This window comes from Manis javanica, chromosome 12 (genome assembly GCF_040802235.1).
Source record: "Manis javanica isolate MJ-LG chromosome 12, MJ_LKY, whole genome shotgun sequence".
Classification (NCBI taxonomy): domain Eukaryota; kingdom Metazoa; phylum Chordata; class Mammalia; order Pholidota; family Manidae; genus Manis; species Manis javanica.
The window spans coordinates 47,485,451-47,509,928 of record NC_133167.1 but is presented as its reverse complement, the minus strand read 5'-3'; the positions used below and the strand labels follow the sequence as shown (position 1 = coordinate 47,509,928).

Below are 24,478 nucleotides of genomic sequence, written 5' to 3'. Positions count from 1 at the left end.
CTAATGAATAGCTGCATCATAGACCAGAGAACTTGGCTCCAACTTGTGAGGTTATGAGAGGTCTTACTTTTCTTGCAGGAGAAATTTTTTGAGATAAAATTTGTTTCTTCTACACAGGGTCTTAACATAAGGTGAACAATAGCTAAGGTGAGCATGATGTCTACAATGATGTAAGTGGAGAGAAAACACTGATAACACAAGTATTTCATTCTCATTTCTTCATAGCCCTTCTAGATTTTTTAGATACAATCTCCTCCTCTTTTCTTGTTACTCTAGGGAGAAGGAGATGGGATACATCCATCTAATTTCCTTATTCTTAACCCAAATCAGAGCAGCATGAGCTCACTTCTCTGAATGTATATGTAGGTGTGGTGTGTACATTGTTAAGGAAAAACAAAACAAATCCAGATTTAGGTGAAGAGAGATTTTATTCCAAAGGATTATTGCAATATGGGGAAGGGAATTGTTGTAATAAATAGGGAGAATGCTCCTGCCATAAAAATCTGTAAGCTTTTTAAAGGTCAGGCAAAAATATTTTTGTTTTACTGGGAAGGGCAAACAATGCCAGAAAGAACCAGGTTTGGGCAGTGGGTGGCTGGGGTATGTGATGCGGAGAGACCATTAAGAAGGGCTACATGGGACTAATGGTTACCAAAGGCGAGGGGTGTGGGAGGGTGGGTGGGGAGGGAGGGAGGAGGGGATTGAGGGTATTATGTTTAGTACACATGGTGTGGGGGATCACGGGGAGAACAGTGTAGCAGAGAGAAGGCACATAGTGGATCTGTGGCATCTTGCTGCACTGATGGACAGTGACTGCATTGGGGTATGGGTGGGGAGTTGATAATATGGGTAAATGTAGTAACCACATTGTTTTTTCATGTGAAACCTTCATAAGAGTGTATATCAATCATACCTTAATAAAAAATTAAAAAGAAAAAAAAAGGGCTACATGCTGGCTTAGGCTTGAGGGGTGGTTAAAGTTTAGGGTCCTGAAGGAAGGAAAGAAGCTTAACTAAAGCTAAGCCAAGTCAAGGAAGCAGATATTTTGTCCAGATTGGTTGGTGTGTACAAATAGTTCATCTAATCACTTCTGAAAGGCATTTGGAGTGTCTGTGTCTGGCCTTGGCATAGGCAGACAGAGGCACATGCATGAGTCTTATCTAAGTCTTATGGGGAAGGGTGTTCTTTGCAGTAAGCCATTTCCTGGAATGGAACACAAGAGGGAGGGGGATTTCTTAACTGTCCCTGCTTTCCAGGAGTATACAGCTCAGGCAAAACAACAACAAAAAACTGTCTGTTTGTATATATATATATATATATATATATATATATATATATGCACTCACACATACACATACATAAAAAAATATGTATACTAAATGTTCTATGTGGGTGTGTATACACACATGTATATACATAGCTGTAAAAATAAATATGTAAAGGGCAATTTATGTTAAGAATAATGAAATTAGATTTTACTCTTTAAAAGCCCTATTGAAAAGATAACACTGGGCAGCTAGAAAATTTCCCTCAATCCAGAAGTGACTGTCTTCCAATTTAAATAAACTTCTCTTATTTCATGGAAATATGGGGTTGGGGGAAGAATCTTCTCTCCGATTTCCTACTTCTTGTAAAACAATTTTGTATTGATAATCACTCCCCATGTATTAGTGATACTTTAAGCACTTGTAGTAAGTGAAGTTACCTTTTCACCAAAGCAGGATAATTAGGAACTAATTCCATGGTTTTATAAGACTAATTAAAGATTTTTTGAAAAAGAAATACCCTTAGATTTTTAAAAGTAAGTTTAGATTCATAAAAAATTTGCACGTTACTGTTCAGAAGAATATTTGAACAGGGCAAGAAACATTCATCATCATTATTATAATCATCATATTAATGTTTTGAAAGAAGGTAATTTCTGGAAAAGGAAAAATCTCCTTATCACAGAACTATGACTTAGAATTGAATCTTAGACTTTTGCATTATCAGTTGATTTTATGGAAAGGTTATCAAATCATTAGGTAGAAGCTTTGTACTTTCAGATACAAAAAAAGTCTATTGGCTGTTTTCAAGCTGAAGAGAATCCTTTGGTATGCAGCAAAATACACTAACCCCTCATGATTTGGTTTGTAAATCTGCCAGGACAAAGCTATGTGTTCTAAAATAGCAACACTTTGAATGTTTATTTCAAAGATACTATTCTCAATGGACTTTTGAGTCAGTGGATTCAGGGATGGAAGGTTCTTAAATTGCTTTGCAATGTATTCCAGGATAAAAAAGATTGCAGTCCAGATCTCTCAGAGGTATTCCTTAATCAACTAGAATATTCTAGATTTCCCAGTGTCTATTACTCAGCACCTGGCATTATGGAGCAACTGGAATAAAATTGGTTTGTGGATCTTGTTGTCTGAGAAATATTTATCTTTTGGGTCAACAAGAAGTTCCTGATCAATTACTAACAAATCTAGTTTCAGAAAGTTGAGCTTTTTTTCTTCAATATATGTTAAGAGATGTGTTTTTTTATACATATTTAAAATATACTAGGTTCCCTAAAGTATGGCCTGGGTTTTAGCAATTAATTCTGATGGCTTTGGATCAAAAATATGGGTTTGTCTCACTGTAATTTTTCTATTGCTCCAGATTTAATTGAACTTCACTTTCATTAGGAAAAAACATAGAGAGCAGGTTGAATGTTTTAGAGTTACTTGTGTTCTCTGGTAGTATATTATTGAAAAAGTGGTTTGTTCCTTCAGACTGCTTGGATGAATACATTTTGAACATCTGATTGAACAGTCATATTGACACTTGAAGAGTATAGACTGTTTATTTGCTGTTGAAATCGTGGCTGGTACTACATCACTTCCTCATTCCCTTACTTTCCAGATGGTTCTTTATACTTATTATACATGTTGCAGGAAACAGGCTCTTTTGTTTATTGTGGATTTGATATCAACCAAGAAAATGATGTTCAGGGCTTCTAAAAATGAAACAAGCATGCAGATGCTGTGTATGAAAAATGTATTTTAATAGTAGCTATATATCAATATTAAATCTGAATAAATGGGACTAAAGATTCTTAACAATGTATATTGTGTATGCTCTGAGTCAGCCCATCCAGTCTTTTCATGTAATCTGAAACCAGAGAGGGATAAAGCCAGCAACTTCCTTCCTGTTCTCTTTTATCTGTAATACATTTTTGCCTGGGAGAGGAAGAAAGTCATTGAAAGGAACAATTATATGTATATATATAGTGTGTGCTTGTGTGTGCGTTATAACATAGACCCTGGTTCTTATATTAAGCAATTCATTTATTAACCCTACTCACTGTAAGCTCTATAATATTATATAATAATAATAATATTAGGGAAATAACATCATCTGAATTTTTTGTTATCAAAAAGTATTCGCAGTTATTGGGGAAAACATACAAGTGTATAACAATATAATAATTATTAGCACTGCCAGGGTAGAAAGTCCATTTCTGAATTCTGGAAAGTACTGTCTCAGCTACTAAATCACAGTTATTTCACTCAGACTCATTATTTCTGTTATCCTTCACTTAATTACCACCAGCTAAGATATTGGTTTTGTCTCAGAAAGTATGATTTTGTTCTAGAACTTCTCTCTGGTTGGAGGGAGAGGAGCAAATAGTGAAGTGATTACCACTGTCTTCATTCTTTAAATAGCTGCTCCTGGGAAGGCCATTTCCTTTGTCTCCTTTGCCAAGGATATCCAAGAAGAGTCTTTACAGGAGACCTTGAACTACAGTGGCCTTGATAATTAATTACACAAGATTTTATGAATTTCGTTGAAGTTAAACATGAATACCACCCAGATTATCTCCCTGGAGCTCTTGAATAGACATTTCTACACCAGCTCAATTTCTTTTTAGCAACACAAGGTTGAACAATCTTATCCCTGAATTGGCCAGAGCTACCACGTCCTACCATGGCACTACCCAGTCTAGAGGGCACCATTCCCTTGAAGCCATGTGAAAGGTGCTTTTGGGATTTGTCCCGAAAATTGCCAGTCTGAGAGTATTTTTCTATCTCTAGCCTTCTGTTTTCTATCAAGTTTTTAGGAATGTCTTTAAATATTTATTACTTATATTAATTACAATTATTGTCTACTCTAGTTATTTTCCCTGCTAAGGTTTACATCTAGAAGTTGTTAATAATTTCCAAAGGATCCAGGTGCAGTGGTGTGAATTCTGTTGAACCTATCATTTGTTTGCATGTTGAAGCACAGTAAAGAAGTTCAGCAGTCCAGGATATTTTATACATTAGCTGAGGAAAATTTCATTTGTAGCATAGCTAGATCTTTGATTGGTCTTGACAACCAAACAGAGTTGATTCAGTTTTCAAGTCCAGATGACAGAAACAGAAGGCATTGGGAAAAATAACATCCAATCCTCTTTTCAAGTTGAATACAAGCTTCATGTGAGAGAAAATTTAATTAAAATTTTTAATCTTCAGAAAAAAATGTTCTAAATTCACTTAAGAGGATTGAAAACAAATGAACAAACAAAACTTTTAAATAGTCTTGGTAGGCTTGAGTGAGAGAAGTGTTCTGATGTTTGTCAGTTATAGGACATCATTCCAAGTTCTTGGTGTGGATAAATGATCCTCTGTGGGGGGCCTCTGCTTAGCTCCTCATGTGTCATGCTCCACTCTCCCACAGGTCTGTAGTTCCTAGACCATTTGGGGCAGTTGCAGGATTCTGTGCTTTCACACATGCTGTTCCTGCCAGTTGTAATGTTCTTTTCCTCAGTCGTCTAACAAGTTCCTCCTTGTCACTCAAATCCAGCACAACTATTATCTATTACTTTTCTGGGGAAGTTTCCTGCTCTTCACTTTCCTGATCCCCAGTTCTAATCAAAATCAGATAATCTCCTTTTTAGTACTCTATCTGTAGCTTATACACAATCTCATTCCTGTGTTTCCCACCCTCACTCCCCACATCGTAATGATTTGTTCCTGAGCCTTTCCCCATGTGAGGTTGCGCTCCTTCACGGTGGGGACTGCGCCTTAGTGCAATGCTGAGCTTAAGCTGAGAAAACAGGAAAACAGAGGATCACAGAAGCCGAGCCGCTGGTTCAGTACTTAGCAGTGCAACTGGATGCAAAGCTTGATCCTTGTGATTCCATAGCCTGTTCTTAACATCCAAGGTTATGGTGTCCAGTGGCACCACTCGAAGCCTGTGTGCCCTTTGGGAAAAGGGGTGCTTTTGCAGTTCTGGGCAGCTCCATTTCCTTGTGGGGTTGACATTTTGCCCTCTTCTTTCCTCTTCCTCCTCCTGGGAGCTGAACGCAGGCAAGTGCCCGTGTGCACTAAACTGGTAATTTGGTTTTAGCTTTTTCTCTCCAAAGGTCCAATGTCCACTATTAGTTTTTTCATCCTCCAGATGCCTATCTTTTGTCTGTCTGGCAACTAGTGATTATTCTCAGGCTTCTTTATAGAGTTGCACCAGTTTCCAGATCACTATTTCAGCTCCTTGCAGACATTTCTCTGAATTCATGCAGTGTACATGCAGTGTGTGCACACCTGTACAAATATTCTGAGCATCCATGTATACAGTTTTTGGTGGCCTTGTTCTACATTTCATAGTTCTAATGTCCACATGCAATTTTTTGTTATTACAAGTGAAAGAGAGCATGGTATGTGCTCAAGATGTGGTTCTTTAATTGAATTTAATCACTATAAACCTAAAACAATATTGAAAATTATCCTAGAGCAAGAAGACTTTAGTCACTATTGTCTTTAATTGCTCATAAGAGGACTGAAAAAAGATATTTCAATTCTCTTTGGGTCTGTTGTCTTTTTCCAGCATGGTTCAGATAACATTAGCAATCCATGTGAGTGAACTTTATAATTTTTTTTATATGATCTTTTAAAAAAATCTGGGTAACTCTTATCCTTGAGTTCCTTCCTCCCTTTGTGAGTTATGACCCTCTTCATCACTGTCACTCTTTAAATATTTATCAAGAGCTCATCATATACCAAGTGCTATAAATATATGAAAATACCTTTAGAGTTCCCTCTCTTTCCTAGAATTCATTTATGCCCCAAACAGGCAAACTTTCTACCTTTCATCTTTTGGAAACTTCTGAAAAAATCCTCTCATCTTGAGACCATAATCATTTTTATCTGTTAACTTGGAGAATTATTGAAGAACAACTTTTGTATACCAGAAAGAAATGGGACATTTTAGGGAAAATCAAAATATTCACTGTAATACTGGAATCAAGCATATGACGGATTGGAATTAATGAATTTGATTCTCTTTCAAATACTTTTCTTAATAAAGAATGCACTTTAGGAACAAGAACAAATCATAATAAATATCAGTTATAAAATGCTTATTCTCTGTTAGACAATGTTCCAAGTGCTTCAACCTAATTGAAAATCACTTAGTGTTAATAACAACCGTATTATGTAGGTACTGTTAATATTTCTGATTTATACACAAGAAAAGTGAGGAATGGAAAGATTAAATAAGGGCTGACATTCACCCAGCTCTGCTCACCAAAGAGCGGCAGAGCCAGAACTGAACGCCAGGCAGTCTGAACCCGAAATCCTTGTCCAGTGCGGTAAGACTGCCCCACCAGTTATGTCACTGTTTCATATATATATAATGTATCAAAAAGAATACTGACAATGGCAAAATCACATTTTATAATAATAATTAATGATCTAAGCTTACAAATATGTAAATGCAGAGGGGGTCTTCAGATAGGTAAAGATTTATCATTCATAGTATACTAGGCAAACCATCCCAAAATTTTAAACAAAGAGATTTCCATAAATCTCTTTAAATTTAGCATAAATATAACATATTTAATAAGTTGAGACACAGCTTGGAACATTGGAAGAGAGTGATTGTTATGGCCTGGATTCTGTTTCCCTGAAATTCATATGTTGAAGTCCTAGTGCTTAGAAGCTCAGAATATGACTATATTTGAAGATACCATCTTTTAAGAGGTAGTGAGGTTAAAATGAGGTTATTAGGGTGGGCCCTAATCCGATGGGACCAGTGTCCTTATAAGAAGGGGAGATTAAACAGAGACACAGAGAACAAAGATCGTGTGAAGACACAGGGAAAATGGCCATCTATAAGCCAAGGAGAGAGGATTCAGAAAAAAACCAACCCTGCCCATACATTGACAGCAGACTTCTAGCCTCCAGAATTGTGAGAAAATAAATTTCTGTTGTCTAATCCATCCAGTCTGTGGTACTTGGTTATGGCAGCCCTAGCAAATTAATATAGTGACCACCTTAGTCAGTTTGGGCTGCTATAACAAGAAAACCATAGACAAACATTTGTTTCTCACTGTTCCCGAGATGAGACATCAGAGATCAGAGTGTCAAATGCTCTGGGTCCCTGCCTTGAACAAGGCCCTGTGCTAGCTGCTGGGGGTACAGCTATGCACAGGACAGAGGCAGCCACGACCCTCAAGTAGTGTATTCATTCTTGTAGGAGATAGAGATGTTAAAAAGTATGAGCCATAATTAGTTATTAAATTATAATTGTGATAAGTACTATGTCAGGAAAGAAGCTGGAGTGGAGAATAATTTTACTTAATTCACTATATTGCTGATGGCTGGCACTATCTTTTAGCTTACACTGTCCAATGTGGAAAACACTAGCCAATAATTAAAATGACATTAAATTATACATTCAGTTCCTCAGCACTAGTCAGATTTCAAGTGCTCAGTAGCTACATGTGGCTGGTGACTACCTCATTAAACAGCCGAAATCTAGAATAGCTCTATCATCACAGGAGTTTTGTGTGATGAATATGGGTTTGACTACAGGGTTATGCCAGAATTATGAGGCAAAATCAAAGAATTCTTAACTATTAATTCCTTGGAGAATAAAAGACACATATAGCAACCAAAATAGTCCACGTTTGGCTGCAGGCTGCAATACAAATCTCACCCACATCTGGCCTTCAAAATGAGAAATCAGACATGATTTTACCCTGCAGACAGATTCCCTTCTCCCTTAGTACTGTGGGTATTGACGGTGTGCATTCTTGGAGTGCTCATTTTTATATTTGTGAACAATCTGTCCATAGTGACTAAGGGATTTTTATATTTTTTCTTTTTATTTAAAAACCTGGCTGTGTAAAATAAACATCCTGTGGTTTACAGATATGAGGAGTATTAGAAACTGTTACTATAAAAGAGTACAGCAGCATTTGGACTCTGCACCACTGAGGGAATCACTGTTAGCTTCAGCACAGCCCATCTCCACTTTTTGGAGATGAGAAAAATGAGAGAGAAAAAAGAAGAGACTAATATGTGGGCAGAGAAGAAGGAAATCAGCTGTGGTGGTTTATTACCCTTGAAGTTGGCATTAGTGGAAGACTTTATTAAAATATGCAACTTGAACCTGAAGATTAAAAAAAAAAATGTCCCAGTGGGGGATGTGCTTTTGCTCCCACACCTAAAGGTCACCCTTTGAAGGAGACCAAGGCGCCTGCCAGAATCCATTGATTTCTCTCTGGTACTGACACATCCTGTGGCAGGTGTCAGCCTGGCTGTTTGAACACATAAATATGGAAAGTTAATGAGTAAGGAAGAGTGGCCCATGAGATTTTGCTAGTAAATGGTTAAAATGCTGTGAAGTTTGTTCTTAATAGTATGTAAATTTTTACATAAGCAGCACAACAAATGACCATATGAAATAAACAATATTAAATAAACAAATATTTTCCTTAGAGCAAAAAGCTTCTACAGTCACTAGGTTAACAACATCTTGAAGTCCTAAGTGTATGCAATTCCTTTCATTTATCTCTAGTGAGGTAGCTTCCTCTTGTTAAGTATGTCAGTTTCCTTAATGACTGGTTTCCATTCTTCTTATTTTAGTTTCTACTTACCCTTAATGCTCAGCCGTGGTGATCCCTCTGCAATTCTCCAAATATATCATGGTCATTCCTGCCAAATCTTTTGGATTTTTTTTCTTTAAGTTTCTCTGAAAATGAGGAAAAATGGAAAAAGTAGGGGTAAAATGATTTCCCAAGGGGCTGTGGGAGGGAGCCATTCCTGCCGTTGCCCTTCTCTCATTTCCATTTGGATTCCAAACCTGAGTTGCTAGAGTTCATTCTGCACTATCAGCAAGTTAAAAATGGTAGAACTGCTTCCTAAGACAATTAGCCAAGGGAGGGACCTGTGGTTTTAGCTAATATGGTGAGAGAGAGAAAAAAGTATGTGTGTGTATGTGTTCTTAGTCCTTCTGTGCACTGATAGTTGTAAAATGAACTTTGCCCCTTCCCTTTTTATTTCTGCTAGGTGCTTCAGCCATAGCAGGAGAGGAGAAAATCAAAGGGAACTATCTGTGGTGTAGAACTTTTCAATATTTTTCATATATTTTCAACTCATGTGTTTCCCTTGTTGGGAATATTCACAAATGTATAATAATATTTTCTGCAAGGAAAATCATGCTAATAACCCCTATCAAGTAGAGGAAGACTCTTCATAGTCTTATAAGGATCCTAAACCTAAGAATTTTACATCATATTAGACTGAGTTGTGTATGTCTAACTTTTCCAAACAGCAACTATAAAGATACTGCCTTATAGATATGAGACATTGATATGTTACATATTTATTTTTTATTATATAAAATATACTTTATTATATATTTTAGAGTTAACTTTTTTTGTCTATTTTCATCAGATTGTGAAAGAAAGTAGTTATTATTATTTTTTTGCCTTTGCATGGCCATGATTATTTTATATTTTGCTAAGATATGTTCTTTCTGAAAACCTGTGTACATAGTATTCATTTCTAAATTAGATGCTTATTATACAGGTTGAGGACACGTTAATGTTTTCTGTTGACTTTGTAAGTTATCAGAATTTATTTGAGGTCACTTTTACATACTGAGCATGATTAAGGTGAAACTCTACGTGGAAGCAGAGGAATAAACCAAATGATTTTAGAAGGCCATATCTAACCATTGGACCACAAGCCTTTTGTGGACAGAAACTTCACTACCTAAGCCCAAAATAGGGGCGCCACCTGGTGGACAATGTGAGAATTCATTTTCTAGAGGTAGTCATAAATGCATAGACCATATGAAATCCCTGCATTTTTACTTTAAAGTTTAGGGAGATGTACTTAGCTGTTTCAATGCATACGCTTCACATTTTAAATTGATGAGAACTTTCCCACTTCATACAGATAAAAAACCTCTAAAATAAGGAGAAAAACATTAAGATACTATGATAATCGAGTTAGAAAATCCATCCAAGAATTAGAGGCTTTTACTTATTCCATTTCATATTTTGTCTTTTTCCTCTCACAGTTCACTGTACAGCCTGTGTTTATACGTAAAAAGGCTTTTATAAAAGACTTTAAGCTTCCCTCCAGCTACTCTACTTTCTCTCTCTTTGCCTACACAGCCAAACTTCTTAACTAAGGTTGTTACGCTTGCTTGATCCACTTCCTTACCTCCCACGCACTCCTTAGCCAACTTCAGTCTGTCTTCTCCTCCGACAGGCCATTAAATCACTCTTCCCAAGGTCACCAGTTACCTTCCTGTCATGAAATCCTGGGGACACTTTTCAGCTTTTCTCTGCCGGACTCCTTGGGACCATTGTACTTGGCCGATCGCTCTCTCTTCCTTGCGTCAGTGCCTCCCTTGATTTCCTGGGACACCACATGCTCCTGGTCTCTGCCTATGTCTCTGGCTCTTTCTTCCCAGGAGATTTTTCGGGTTACCCTTTCTCCACTCTTCTACTACATGCGGGTGTTTCTTAGGGTTCGAACCGAAGCTCTCTCCTCGTCTTACTCCGTCTCCTCTCCTTGGGTCATACTGTGCATGCAAATGGTTTTTATTACCCTCTGTCTGCTGTCAAATCCCAAATGTATATCCTTGGTCCCTGTGTCTCTCCTTATTCCAGATGACCTCCACGCACCACTCCTTCCTCCCAGCTATCCCCCAGGTGACGTCACACTTGGAGGTTCAGGCCTCTCAGCCCCAGGGGGGTGTAGGCCTCAGGCTGTGCCCATCCCCGCCCTCAGCTCCTGCCCTCTCTGTAACACCTCTGGTATCCCTCCCTGCTTGGATGAACGAACTGAATGAACTCGGGAGTTACCCCTGCAAAATCCTGGGAGTTATCCTTGATCTTTTCCCTAACCCTCCATCCCTAAGCACTTCCCAAGTATTGTTGGGTCAACCTCCTAAATATCTCCCTACGGATCTTCACTCCCATGGCTACTGTCTTGGTTCTCTTCCTTGATCACTTGGATGAGTGAAAACTGCACTTCCCAAATCCCCCCTCCCTGCCCCGACCCGCACAGCAGCTGGGATGACCTTTCTAAACCTAGTCTGGTCACGGCTGCACTGCCTGCTTAAGGTCCCTCTGAGGTGTCCCAGGGCTGCCCCTGCGGCCTTCTTCCCGCCTCCTGTGGAGCTGTTTGTGACCTCCTCCGGCCCAGTTTCGTCTCTCAGCCATCTTCCTCTCGCCTGTGCTCATCCAGCCACCCTGACAGTTTCCCAGGTCCTCAGTGGCACCAGCTGTGCTGTCATGCTGCGCAGTTACGTGGGCTGTCTCTTCTGCTCCCTGGAAGCCCTGCCTGCTGTCTTCCCACTTGTCAGCGCATATGTGCTTCCGCTGTTGGCTGGGGCGCCACGCCTTTAGGACGCCTTTCCTGACACCGGCCCTTCTGCCCCTCCAGCCTCAGGAGGCTTAGGCGCCTTTGCATGGGTTTCCACAGTACCCTGGTCTTCCCCTATCATAACACTTTAATTGTTTCCTTATCTCTTTCCCACTAGACAGTCTCTCTTATTTAAAATAATTAAGTGATGAATTGTAACACAGCAATTGTCACCTGAGCACAATTAATAAATAATAGACCTTCAGTATATAAGGTGAACTCAAAGAACATCTCCGCCAATCCCCTCGTTTAGCAGAAAAGGAAAGTGTAGCCCACAGGAATTAGGGCTATTCTCAAGTTCACATCACCAATCCATAATTTGTTCATCATTCTCCCCACTGCAGACACCAGCCACAGCACCTGCCCTTTCTATCCTTTCGACAGATTCTGTCTTTCTCTACAAGAAGCCCAGTAAGTTGTAGCTGGGACGAAAGCATGGTTTAAACTCCATTTTTCCTTGATTATCAACCAATCAAATGGTGTGATTAAAATTGTAATAGGCCTGCCATTTTCTCATTTCAAGTAATTTTCTTTCTCTGAGTTTCAGGGAATAGGGACTCAGTCAGGCTACTCCAGGTAAAACGATATGTGACAATGTAGGAAACACATCTTTTTTTACTTTTTATTTTTTTATTTTGGTATCATTAATCTACAATTACATGAGGAACATTATGATTACTAGACTCCCGCCATCACCAAGTCCCCCCGACATACCCCATTACAGTCACTGTCCATCAGCTTAGTAAAATGCTGTAGAATCACTACTTGTCTTCTCTGTGTTGCACAGCCCTCCCCGTCCCCCCTCCACATTATGTCTGCTAATAGTAATGTCCCCCACTTTTTTTATTTTTTCCTCCCCCTTATGAAACACATCTTTTGAAGAGAAGAGAAGCCACAGAATGGGCAGCCTCTGCAAATCTTGGGCTAGATCATTTTAATTCAAGCAGGCCTTAGGGGACTGTGTGGATTTTCACTTCAGTGCTATGGCTTTAGTGGGGCTGAGCACTTTCCTCTGTCTTTTCTAGGCCCTCTTTCTGTTGGCAGCTGACTAATAAGGCTTTTTGGGTTTCCCAGGCTCACTTTCTGAGAGAGTTCATGTGATTGCTTTGACTAATTACCTTCATTGCTGCCTGGCATTGGGCCAGCTCATAGGTCACTGGCCAACTACTGACTGGCTACTCTTGGGCCACATGTGATGCTCTGTCCAGCTGGCTGTGGCTGAGGAGGTGGGCTTTTATAGTACTGAACAGTGGCACCTCAGTCAGCCTGGGGCTAGTTTCTTTAGCGAGGGCTTGTGCACGTGCACAGGGTCACAGGTTTGTCAAATGAAGTTGTGGGTTTTCTACATGGTGATAATTTAAAGTTCCTCTTAAAGTATGGGGTTTTTTTTGTCTGTGTATCTAAGACCTAAAAAAATATCAGCGACTGAAAAATTGGAATTGAATATGAATGTTCTCTCCCACTAGTTTCTGATAGTTTGATGCTCACAGTCATCTATTCTGAGAAGAAATGTGAGGCTTGGATACGAAGAATATTTAGGGAGGCGTCAGTGTGACACAAAATTGAATGGGCTGAATATTTTCAGGCACATATATTTATAAAGTTGATTCAAAAGTAAGAATATAAGAGCGATGGTATTTGACATTTAGCAGAAATGTTTTGACAAGTATGTGTGATAATTTAATGGTGTATATCCCATAAAGTGGACAGGAGTGAAGCTGAGGAAATGACTTTCAGGGAAGTGGTACATCCTGCTGTGAGCTTGCGGTTGAGTTTCGAAGAATACTTCTGCCACTCATGCTTTTACTCTCACTTCATGTAATTGGACTGTTATTTTCAAAGATGCTAATAATGTTTGAGCCTTGATTGGATTCTAGGTTAATATAAGCTATAAAAGATAGTTTGGGACATTTTGGAAAATTGAATATGTACTTCATATCAGATGAAATAGCTGAATGAATATTAATTTCATTGGAGGTAATAATAGCATTGTGGCTATTAAAAATCCTCATTTTCATGATATACCTACTGAGGTATTTAGGGTGAAATATACATACATTGATAGATTATGTATGTATCATAGGAGTTAAATAGGGTATGAAGCCAAAATGACAAATATAAACAATTGGAAAGTATAGATGCTCTTATGTCAAATTTTGTGTAAAAGAATTTTAAAAATAAACAAAAAATTGTAGGAAAATGTATTGCTAGTACTTTGGTGTTGTGGGTGACTTGAGTGTGAGATCTGAAATTTGAGTGAGTCTCAGATTAGGGAAAACAGGTCTTGACAATTCTATGGAGTAACAGTAGCCTGGTATTTAACCAAATGCTCTGCGGGGTTTGAGGCACCAACAGTGATCACTCATTTGTGACCAAACCTCAGATTACTGTGGAAGGAGCTAAGCTGGCCAATCCTTGATTTAACTATTAATAAGAAACTCATTTTATTTGACATCTGCCTTACCATCATTACTCAAAGAGTGATCCACTAGATGGAGGGTGCAAAGCAGTTTCCCCTTTGACCATCTCTTGCTAATAGCTCCTGGGCCACTGCGGCTGATGCTGAATGTAGAGCTCATGGTGGTGTCAGTAGGTGCCTTACAGGGCCACTGGATTGGCTAGCCCTGTGCCCACCATAGTGTATCCTTAACAGGGACAGTTTTAGCCCATTTTCAATGATTTCACAGAGGGTAGAGGATAAATGTCTCTGGTCAAAGGACCAGATGCAGTGTGGCTGTCACTCAGCTGCGGGGCAAACAAGGCACATAGAAGGCAGTGTGATCAGTGCTCCTGTGCTGCACAGGACCAGGTGCAGTGAAAAGCCACCTGTTTGCTGAACTTCTCAGCACTGTGGAGATGGTTAAGCCACTGAAGCCATTTTGTAATCTGTTGGCACTGGGTATGGATTGTTGGTATTGCATCTATGCTTTTATTCCGGCTTTTTTGCAGATTTATTTTTTGGGTGGATCAAGTGGCCAATAGTTTAAGCAAGGTGATCAGTGATTTTGTGAGAACTTACCAAGCAAGCAGAACGCATTTAAAAAATATCTTTCTACCATTTGATCCAGGAATTCTACTCCTAGGAATTTACCCAAAGAAAACAAGTTCTCAGAATCAAAAAGACATATGCACCCCTATGTTTATCACAGCACTATTTATAACAGCCAAGATATGGAAGCAACCTAAGTGTCCATCAGTAGATGAATGGATAAAGAAGATGTGGTACATATACACAATGGCATATTATTCAGCCACAAAAAAAAAAAAACTCTACCATTTGCAACAACATGGTTGGATCTAGATGGTATTACGCTCAGTGAAATAAGCCAGGCAAAGAAAGACAAGTACCAAATGTTTCCCTCATTTGTGGACTATAATGACAAAGCAAAACTGAAGGAACAAAACAGCAGCAGACTCACAGACTCCAAGAAGGGACTAGTGGTTACCAAAAGGGAGGGGTGTGGGAGTGTAGGTGGGGAGGGAGGGAGAAGGGAATTGAGGGGTATTACGGTTATTACACATGGTGTGAGGGGGGTGTCATGGGGAAGACAGTGTAGCACAGAGAAGACAAGTAGTGACTCTGTGCCATCTTACTACACTGATGGACAGTGACTTCAGTGGGGTATGGGGGTGGGCTCGACAATATGGTGAATATAGTAACCACATTGTTTTTCATGTGAAACCTTCATAAAAGTGTATATCAATGATACCTTAATAAAAAATAATATTTTTCTAATATTAGTCACTGTCTTTGTAGCCTTTTTCTGCTCTGGGGTTTGGAGCACCCTACATCTTTCAAGGTGTTATAAATGATTTATTTGAGATGGAAATAGCATGAGCTGGCTTAGTACAAGTTTTTATAGAAGCTTCTTCTGCATTTGCCTTATGGTACTCACATTAGTATTAATTCAGATTTCAGGGTCATTTATTATCCAAGGAAAGAAATTTTGAGGTATTGGAACTTTAAAACAATATTTGTTTTTTTGTGCTGATGACCATCCATTACTAAAGTTTCATTTGAAATGCAATTACGTTTGTCACCTTGCTAAAGGTTGATTCTACTTTTCTCTCCTTTCTTATTAGATCTGTTGACATGAAGGCAGATAATCACAATAACGGGAAGGAAAGAGCAGAGATCAGGGGAATCAGCCATCAGGGGCTTCTTGTTGTTTTATTGAATGGCTCTTTTGTTAAAACGACTGCAAGAGAATCCTCAGGATACCAGTATCATCACACAAACCTAAATTCATGAAGCTTTCTGCAGTTGACTCATATTTTTAAAGTTAGCTCAGGGTTTTCTATTATGCAGCTCACTGGTGTTGAAGGAATTTTGTTGACATTTTCTATAAGTGGATTAGGCTCGCAGTCATTTGCCCAAAGGAGACAGATGGCTTCCTAACCAGAGCACCCTCACAGGAGCCTATCTTACGGTATCTTCAGAAATACAATGGGTCTGTCACAGAAGATAATATTTGGCATTATTTCCTTTGGTGACAGATGATTGCAGTTCATTTTTACTTTCTCATCTGGCTTAAATGAAACTGCTGTTTAACCTTTTATCTCAATAGTGGGCCATGCTTCAGTGTTTTACACTGAATAATGCCGTGCCCTCTGAATTATAAATAAGAAAATGAGCTTTAGGAGGGACAAGGATGACACATTTCAAGGGCTCTCCGAGGAAAGTTCCCACAGTGAGGCAATTATTACTTTTAAGATTTTAGTGATTATGGGTATGGGGCCCTTCATAGGACCAGTGGAGGATCAATCCTGAATTTTACTCTCAGTAACCGTTTATTCCCCTACTCTGCCAACTTGTCTTTTTCAAGTTTCAAATTGTTTTTCATTCTCTTGTATTTTATAAGTTTAAGTATGGTAGACATCTATAACATTGTCCTTATTAATAATGAAATATTGCACTTACCAAAACATTTACATTTTCTGTTATAGAATAATAGTAGTAGCTAACAGTCATTAGCGTTTGCCATGTATGCCAGGCATTATTCTAAATGATTCACACTTACTATCTCTCTTAATCTTGCAGTAAGCCTAGAGATGGGTACAATCATTATAGCCATTTTAGGAAACTGAGGCACCGAGTGATCTTGCCCAAGGTCAAAAAGCTAGTGAGTGTTGGAGCCAGGATTTGGATCCAGATAGTCTGACAGTGGAGGTTGCACTGCTAAGTTCACCTATAGAATAGCAATGTGGTTACAATTCAAAGCCTCTGGGCCAAATTGTTTCTTGAAATATTGTTATAAGAAATGTGGAAATCTTAGATTCATCTGTTCCTTCATCACTCCCGGAGTTCTGGTTTTGCTTCTCAGTTTATGCATGCTGCCATCCTGGACCACCGACTATGTAGAAGTTTTAGGGGCAAGGAGAACCAGTTTCCCGGGGATCTGGGAGCTAACTGATGGGTTCTCACATTAACAGCATTCTTCAAAATGTACAGCTTGTGCCTGTGATGAACTTGATTCTTTTATAATCTTTTTTTGGATCTGATGATTGGTTAGGTCTTACGATGATATCTTTAAAGTGAACCATTTTTTCCATACTTCTCCCATTTCTGAGTCTTCTATCACTGCCGTTTTATTTCAGATTTTTGAAAATTTGGCTCAGATTAAAATTACTAAATTCTTCCAAACTCTGTACCCACATCGAAGGTAAAAAAAATCAGACATCAAAGTATTAGCACAAAGGTAGTATTTATGTTTGGGATATACATGGGGTTGTATCAAAGCATTTTTTTCTTTTTTTAAACCAAACTGGTCTTAAACTATTATTTTTCTTCTTTACATTTCTAAGATCTATTAGATGACATATGCAACATATCATGTAATGTACCTAAATGCAAAGAAAATAATACAGGGAAAGAAAAGCATCTATTGGCCTGGGAAGAAGGCATTATTAATCATTTCATTCACACTTATTTCATGTGTGAACCTGGGCAATATATTTATTTAGCTTTCTTGAGTCCATTTCTTCACCTGTAAAGTTAAAACATTGTAACTGTCTTCAATTATCTTAAAAAATTGAAAAAATTTCTTAGAACTCTTACTTAGCAGAACAAAATGATATATATACTTTCAAATTTAACTTCCAAATAAACTTTCATTATGTTGAATTTAACAGAGAATGACTTCAATTTTTTATACTTTTTATATGGTTGTACTTACTAAACATGTCATTCTGCTTTATTTTCCAATGTTGTCTTTTCATTGATATTAAATTATTCTTAAAATTTCTTTGAAATATCTTCTATACTTTTAAATTATTCTTCCTTCAGAATTTGGTTCTCAGATGTTAAAAAGACTTATTTATATTCTATTTCCATAGTCTTCAGAAACATTTGATTAATGGAGTTTATGACCAATATTAAAATGTATTAGTCACAAAACTGAACTTAATGTGAAATTATGAAATCTAATGGCTTAGGTGAACATGTCCAATGTAATTCCCTTTCTGTTCCCATAAAAAAATAATATAATTGCATTATGTAAAAGATTTGAAAGCAGTGTTTAATTTTTTTGAGTTCAGAGTTTCAGAAGAAGAGTAATATAAAAAGCTTCATTAAGCCAATATTTTTAGACCAGAAATACTCTAAAGTTGTTTACTCATATTTTTTGAGTGTTCATTGAGTAAAAATTCAACTTTTTAAATGGTGAGTGGCAGTTGAAATATTTGGTTGTCGATGTGCTGAAAAATAATAAATCTGATTGTTGAACTAAGTGCAATGGAAACTTCTATTTTTGTGCAATTAAAATATCTTGTACACAGTCCCCTAATGGCTACACCTTTGTGCCTTCTGCCTCTTGTTAACATCTTGTATACATTCCCTACATGACTGGGCTTTCATTCTGGAGAGCAAGAATTCCAGACCATCTTTGTATAGTTTTACCCAATATTCCATAAATGTAATGTCAAGAGAAATATATCTGTCATGACATCAACACATTTTTGATCTGCTAGTTTAATTTTCCAAATGAGGAACATCATAATACCTTTTTGGAGCAAAACATTTAGCCTCTTTAGGTAATAAGGAGATTCCCAATAAGCCTGATTTTTGAACTAGTAAGATGGTAGTAGGGCACCACAGTATTGTCTTGCCCACCAAATAGTAACTGGCACAAATAAAGAGCTACTAATTCTACCATATTGTCTGTAGTCGACTTATACGGCAGTCTTATCCATTTCCATCTGCTCATGGATCATGGGTGACTCTAGAAGTGGACGTGGACTCTCACATGAAAAGAATTTTAGGGCAATCAGTAAGCCACTGACCATGTACTGAAAAACACCCACGTCTGCCTGCAGACAGAGCTGCATTTGTTTATGTGTGTAGTTGTGTATATGTGAGGGTCTCTCCATTCTCAGAGCCCTAATTAGCCATTTTAAATATTTGTGGTATGCTCTGAGACAACCCGTGCATTCTGTTCACACATGACAAGGGCACTGGTTATGATGTCCTCCTGCTCTTTCGTGTACTAACATCACAAGGAATAGGGCAGTTCATGGGAAAAATGGGTGTGTAGGATCCATGGATGCCTTTTGTAATTTACTCTGCCAGATTTAGCCCAAACTTTTTTCAAACAGTCGGGGAGAACTGCATTAGTTAGTAAGAACAAGAATAACAAATCCCAAATGTCTTTTGATTGGCTATAAAATATATTACTGGTAGATAATTTACAAATATAAAACTCACAGATAACATATTTAGAATTCTTGCCCCCTTTATGGTTATGATATGTGTAAACTGGTTTGCACTTAGTATATTAAATGTTCGACAAGTAGTAGCTTTTGTTTAGTGTTGTGATAGCATTTTATTGTCGCAAGTACATTTATTAGTATAATAAAAATTGTGGTATTGTACAGAAGGCCCATTTATAATTTAAATTGCATCAGATATTTCTTGATTTCTAGATAATGCATTTTAGTTGCAACTTAATGCAGTTGGAAAGATTTGATCATGAATGCTTAATGTCTTTTTTTTAAAAATTCATTAATCACCTCTGATTGTAGATTCAATGTCTCTATAGTTATCTCTTGATGTATTTTTATGATTCCAGGTGTTACTTTTTGAATGTGTTGGGTTTTCCATGAATTCTTACATTCAGAAGCCAAATACCTGGAGGCTGAATTGGTAGCTATTGCTTTTAAGACTTTTGAAAAGTCCTATTTGTCCCATCCACCTCAGCCTGACTGAGACGCACCCCATTACTCAGGCCTTCTCGTTTATTTTTCCTGGAGTATTCCTAGTACCAGCAGAACCTCCGGACTCCATGAGATTACCAGTCTAGTGACATGTCAGCAGTAGCTTGACTTCTTTCCAGCTGAGTGTTCAGTGATCTAATTACATGTTAATTTTGCATTCCAGGCCACAACAATCCCAGATTTTGGTATCCAGAAGGTGAGGTGTTTTAATATATATGCCACCAAGTAAAATGAATTGTCCCAGGCTTCTCTTCTTTCCCCTCCCCTCCCAAGCCCTCTGTCTGAGGAGAATTTTTTGGTATATTCTTTAGAAATGCCCTGTTACAATACTCCTTCAATACATACTACACCCCAATATTTTTAAATGGCTTAGCTAATCTGAATACCTAACACATCTTGCAGGAAATGATACACTATAAGTTGGGTACTTAGAAGTTTGGGAGGGAATATAACAGAGTAAAGAGAGGGATGCTAGTTGGTCAAAGGAAATCCCTGCACATAAATGGGAATAAGTCAGTACTAAACATACCAGGATGGGAGTTGTTAGCAATAAACTTCACTTTCTCTACAATTTTGTCCCTAATGATCTTGTCTGGTTCTCATACGTTAATCAGGACAACTCATGGAATTGACTCCATGAACTGCAGAACAGAAAGATGACCTCTATTCCTCCTTCTTAAAAAAATTGAAAACAAAATCTTTACATAAATGTTTCACCATAAACTTTTCATAACTTAGTCTTTCATTTTTTCTTCTATCAGTTAACAGTGTAATTTCTCTTTCTATTTTTTTATGTGTCTGTATTGTCAGCCAGGATGTGTTGTCTCCTGGTTGTCAGGAGATGATGTAGTTGTGACTTTGTGCCCTGGCACAAACTGTTTTTCCCAACTGGCCATTGTTTTCTAGAGAAACTGACTTCTATGTACTAGAACTGGCACTGTCTTGCATTTAGGCCTGGTGCCCCCTCTCAGAACTGATGAGATGATATTCTGGCTGATTAATAGATATGTTTTATAACCTGCTGCAGGAAAAGGGATGTGAGAGCATTAGGCATTAGTAGTATCAAGCTTGATATTTTTGCATGCTTCACTGTTCTCTTGCAATTAGGAAAGATGCCAATTTTGCTTTTGTCTTGTTTTTAAAATGCTTGATGAAAATTTCCGAACTAAAAGTAAAGGGAGCGCTTAAAAGCAGTGCTCTGAAAATGAGTGTGGATATAATCTATTATTACAGTTTGCCTTTTTAAAGGACTCTCTTCATTTGTAAATACAGTAGCACTATACATACCTCTGTAAACAGATTCTTACAGATGCATTTTAAACCAGTTAGAAAAATTTATATTAAAATATGCACAGTATCAAGATAGTTATTATAGTAGTAGACCATGTTAACTGCTTTTCATGTCACCTAAAGCATAGTTTACTTGTGATTATTTAAATCGCAAACAGTTTTTCAATATGTTTTCTTTACACTTTGAAACTGTGAGGAAAGTAGAAGGGTATTTTGTTTTAACAGAAGAGAAAATGGCTCAGGGAGAAATAGCTGGAGCTAAAAATAAAGCTAAGATACTCTGATGTTTGTCCTGGCCAGGGTGTTCTTGCTGTACCCTATTTCCTACCTCTCTAGTTCCCACCTCAGTTCTGTCAGACTGTGCCACATGGGCAATGATTTTCTTTTTATCCGTGTTGTTTCCATGGGTAACGATGAATAGGAGGCTTAATTTGCTTTGTCAAGAGTTCACCATTTGCCCTGAAGACATGCCATATCGTGTAGTGGTTAAGACTGCAGACTCTGGAGCCTACTGCTAGGCTTTATATAAACCCCAGCTCCACCACGTAGCAGCTGCATGGCTCCAGGGAAGGTGATGGCTCTGGGCCTCAGTTTTTTCATCCACAGGCTGAGATTAACAAAAGTACCTATCTCATGGGGATGTAGTGACAATTGCATGAATGAACATATGTATCATACAGAGTAGGCACTTTCTTTCTTGTAGTCTTATTACCTAGAATTGCATTTTTCAAAGTGTGTGTGGCTTCATTTATCAGTGTCCAGAGGGGACTCATTATGTCACACTCTTAAGAACTACCTCCCCACATTCTGCTGGTGTAGTGAATATTTTTCCCTTAGAAAATTCACCTCTAACTGATAGTGTTCAGTCTCTCATTTTCAGTCTTAGTCTGAATTATAAACATGGTGTGGAATAGGGCACCGAGCTGAGACAGAAGACCTGGTTGCAGCTCAGTCACTGATCAGTGGTCACCCTGGGTCAGTCATTTAATCTTACCAGCCTCAGCTTCTTTTCTCCTCATGAGAAGGCTAGACTCTAAAACTTCAGAGTCTACTTCTAAAATCCTATTCCATGATTGAGGCAATCGGGGTAATTTCACTTTAACAAAAATAATAGGCAAAATCCTACTTACTTATCCCATTTAAAGAGTATTATCAGAAGGATGTAGCTGTTACTATGTAGGATAGGTTGGCAAGTGCCTCAGTAGATTCTAAGGAGGGAAGCAGAGCAAAGCATTTTTATTACAAGCTTCCTCAAATGCCCTAAGGGAAAAGCATTAATCAAATTAAAGAGATAAAAGAGTGTATCACGGAGTCCTTGCATAAAATGGCTGACTTATCCTTTCTCTGAGTCTCTGCTTTGCAGAGGAATCCTCCAGCAACCAGGGCGAGTGCCATATCCTCCCAGATCATCTTCACAGCTCCAGGGTCACACTCCTGAGTAATGCTCTGGGACTGGCGAGGAGAGAGAGAAGGAACTACTTCCTCTTTTGTCCCCTACCCTATGGAAGCATGTTCTGGCTTCCCCACACTTGGTCCTTCAGGTTCGAGTTAGCGTCTGCACTTGATCACTTTAATGATGAACTAGCATAAATTAAAACTATGGGAAAAGATGTTTCTCAGGCACTGACGTAACTGACAGCTGACATGTTCCTGTAATCCCCATTTGCTTTTGGTTTTGATTGACATGCTTAACTTCAGGATCCCTTCTTTCTCCATTAGCCAGATGGGAACTTTGTCCTCAGAATGATGGAAAAGTAGAAGGAATGTGGGTAACAACTTATCAAAAGGCAGATTACAAAGATAACCCAGTATACAAAAAGCCTGCCCACCAAGCATCAGGGTGCGTGATTTACTTTACAGAAGATATTTGGTTGGTAAGCTCTTGTACACCGAGGGGCTGGTTTAATTTGCAGTTCTTGAAGGAAAAGCTTCTTTCTTCATTCATTCCAGGCTTAGGAATGCTGGGCGTGGGCGGGACAGGAGTTGCAGTGGTGTGCGAAGTCTCAGACCTTGCGATGGAAGGACAACTGTCCTTTGTACATTTGGAGGAGGGTCCCCTGAGGTTGTTCCCCACGACTGGAATCTCAAAGGGGCTTCCAGCAACCGATCAAAGACCCTCAGTGATGCTGGAAAAGCACCTCGGGCTGAACCCTGGAGAAGTGGCTCTCAGGTCTAGGTTTGCTTTCTCCCTAAGTGGTACGGGCAGCGAGTGATGCTACTCAGGATATGCCCGGCCCGTAACTTCCTTCTTCAGTGTGTATTTCTGTCTGTTTGTAGGGCCAAGGAGATCTGTTGAAGAGTGCCAAAAATGAAGCTCTAGAAAACATGAAGCAGATCCAGCTGGCATGCTTGTCTTGTGGACTCAGTAAAGCCCCCAGCACCGGCCCTGAGGCCAAGAGCAAGCGCAGCCTGGAAGCCATCGAGGAGAAGGAGAGTGGCGAGGAGAACGGGAGGCTGGGGCCCTGAGCAGCGCCGACACCTGGACCTGTCCTGCCCGGCAAGGACTCTGGTTTTTCTTTCAGGTTTTCTTTCTTTAAGCGTTTTAGTAGTTCACAAAAAGACACCCTGTATAGGGTGTTGGATATAAACTGATATTTTTCACTATGTCAGAATTTTAACATAGTTAATTTATCTAAGTTAAAACCTTTAGTAGCCGTGTTTTACATTCTGAGATGTGTGTACACACCTGTGTATGGATGTGGGTGGAAGTGTGTGTGTATGTGTGAGAGAGAGGGGGAGAGATTAGGAGAGAACACGGAAAAAAAAACAGTGAAGTTGAGAGATTGAGAGAGATCGAAATCTTATTAAAATCTATTCTGTGTTGCATTATTCATTTTGTAATTTATTACTTTATCATTTGGGGACAAATTTGTTAATCTGAGATTCTGCAGAGCACCTACTATAACCTGTTGCTCTTTAATTTTGCTTCTTACCTTTGTCATTTAATTTAGAGATCTTAACGTAGCTTATTATTGAAGGAAGATAAATTTGCCAAGGCATAGATGTTTTGATAGATTAAATATAGATTAGAAAAATTCCTAAGAATTATAGTAGAAATAAAAGTAAATGAAAGAGAAACAAATGATCAGAATTCTAGAAAGATCAGCAGTCATTTCTTCAGTTAGTGACCTCCTTAAAATATTTATCAAAAAAATCAATTCTAGAAAGTCTTCTGTAGTTATTCACTAAAGATAAGATTTCAGTGGAAAAGCTGATCATAACTAAATTTATACTCATCTGTGTGGTACTCTGAAACACAGTGAAAGATCTGGATCTGTTGTAATTACAATTTTGACGTGACAATATTA

At 38.4% G+C, this 24,478-nt stretch overlaps 1 protein-coding gene across 6 annotated transcripts in view; it reads left to right on the top strand.

Moving 5' to 3' along the window:
* PLCL1 (phospholipase C like 1 (inactive)) overlaps positions 1 to 24,120 on the top strand; it is a 346,962-nt gene extending 322,842 nt beyond the window's left edge. For 3 of the 6 annotated variants that reach the window (XM_073218568.1, XM_037000352.2, XM_073218570.1), the window contains 2 exons: positions 20,044 to 20,076; positions 23,448 to 24,120. In XM_073218568.1, the coding sequence (XP_073074669.1) occupies positions 20,044 to 20,076; positions 23,448 to 23,636 (222 nt within the window). In that variant the 3' untranslated portion in view covers positions 23,637 to 24,120. The remainder of the gene's footprint in view (positions 1 to 20,043; positions 20,077 to 23,447) is intronic. The other 3 variants (XM_073218571.1, XM_073218569.1, XM_037000353.2) reach the window with 1 other exon arrangement.
* The last annotated feature ends 358 nt before the right edge of the window (positions 24,121 to 24,478 follow it).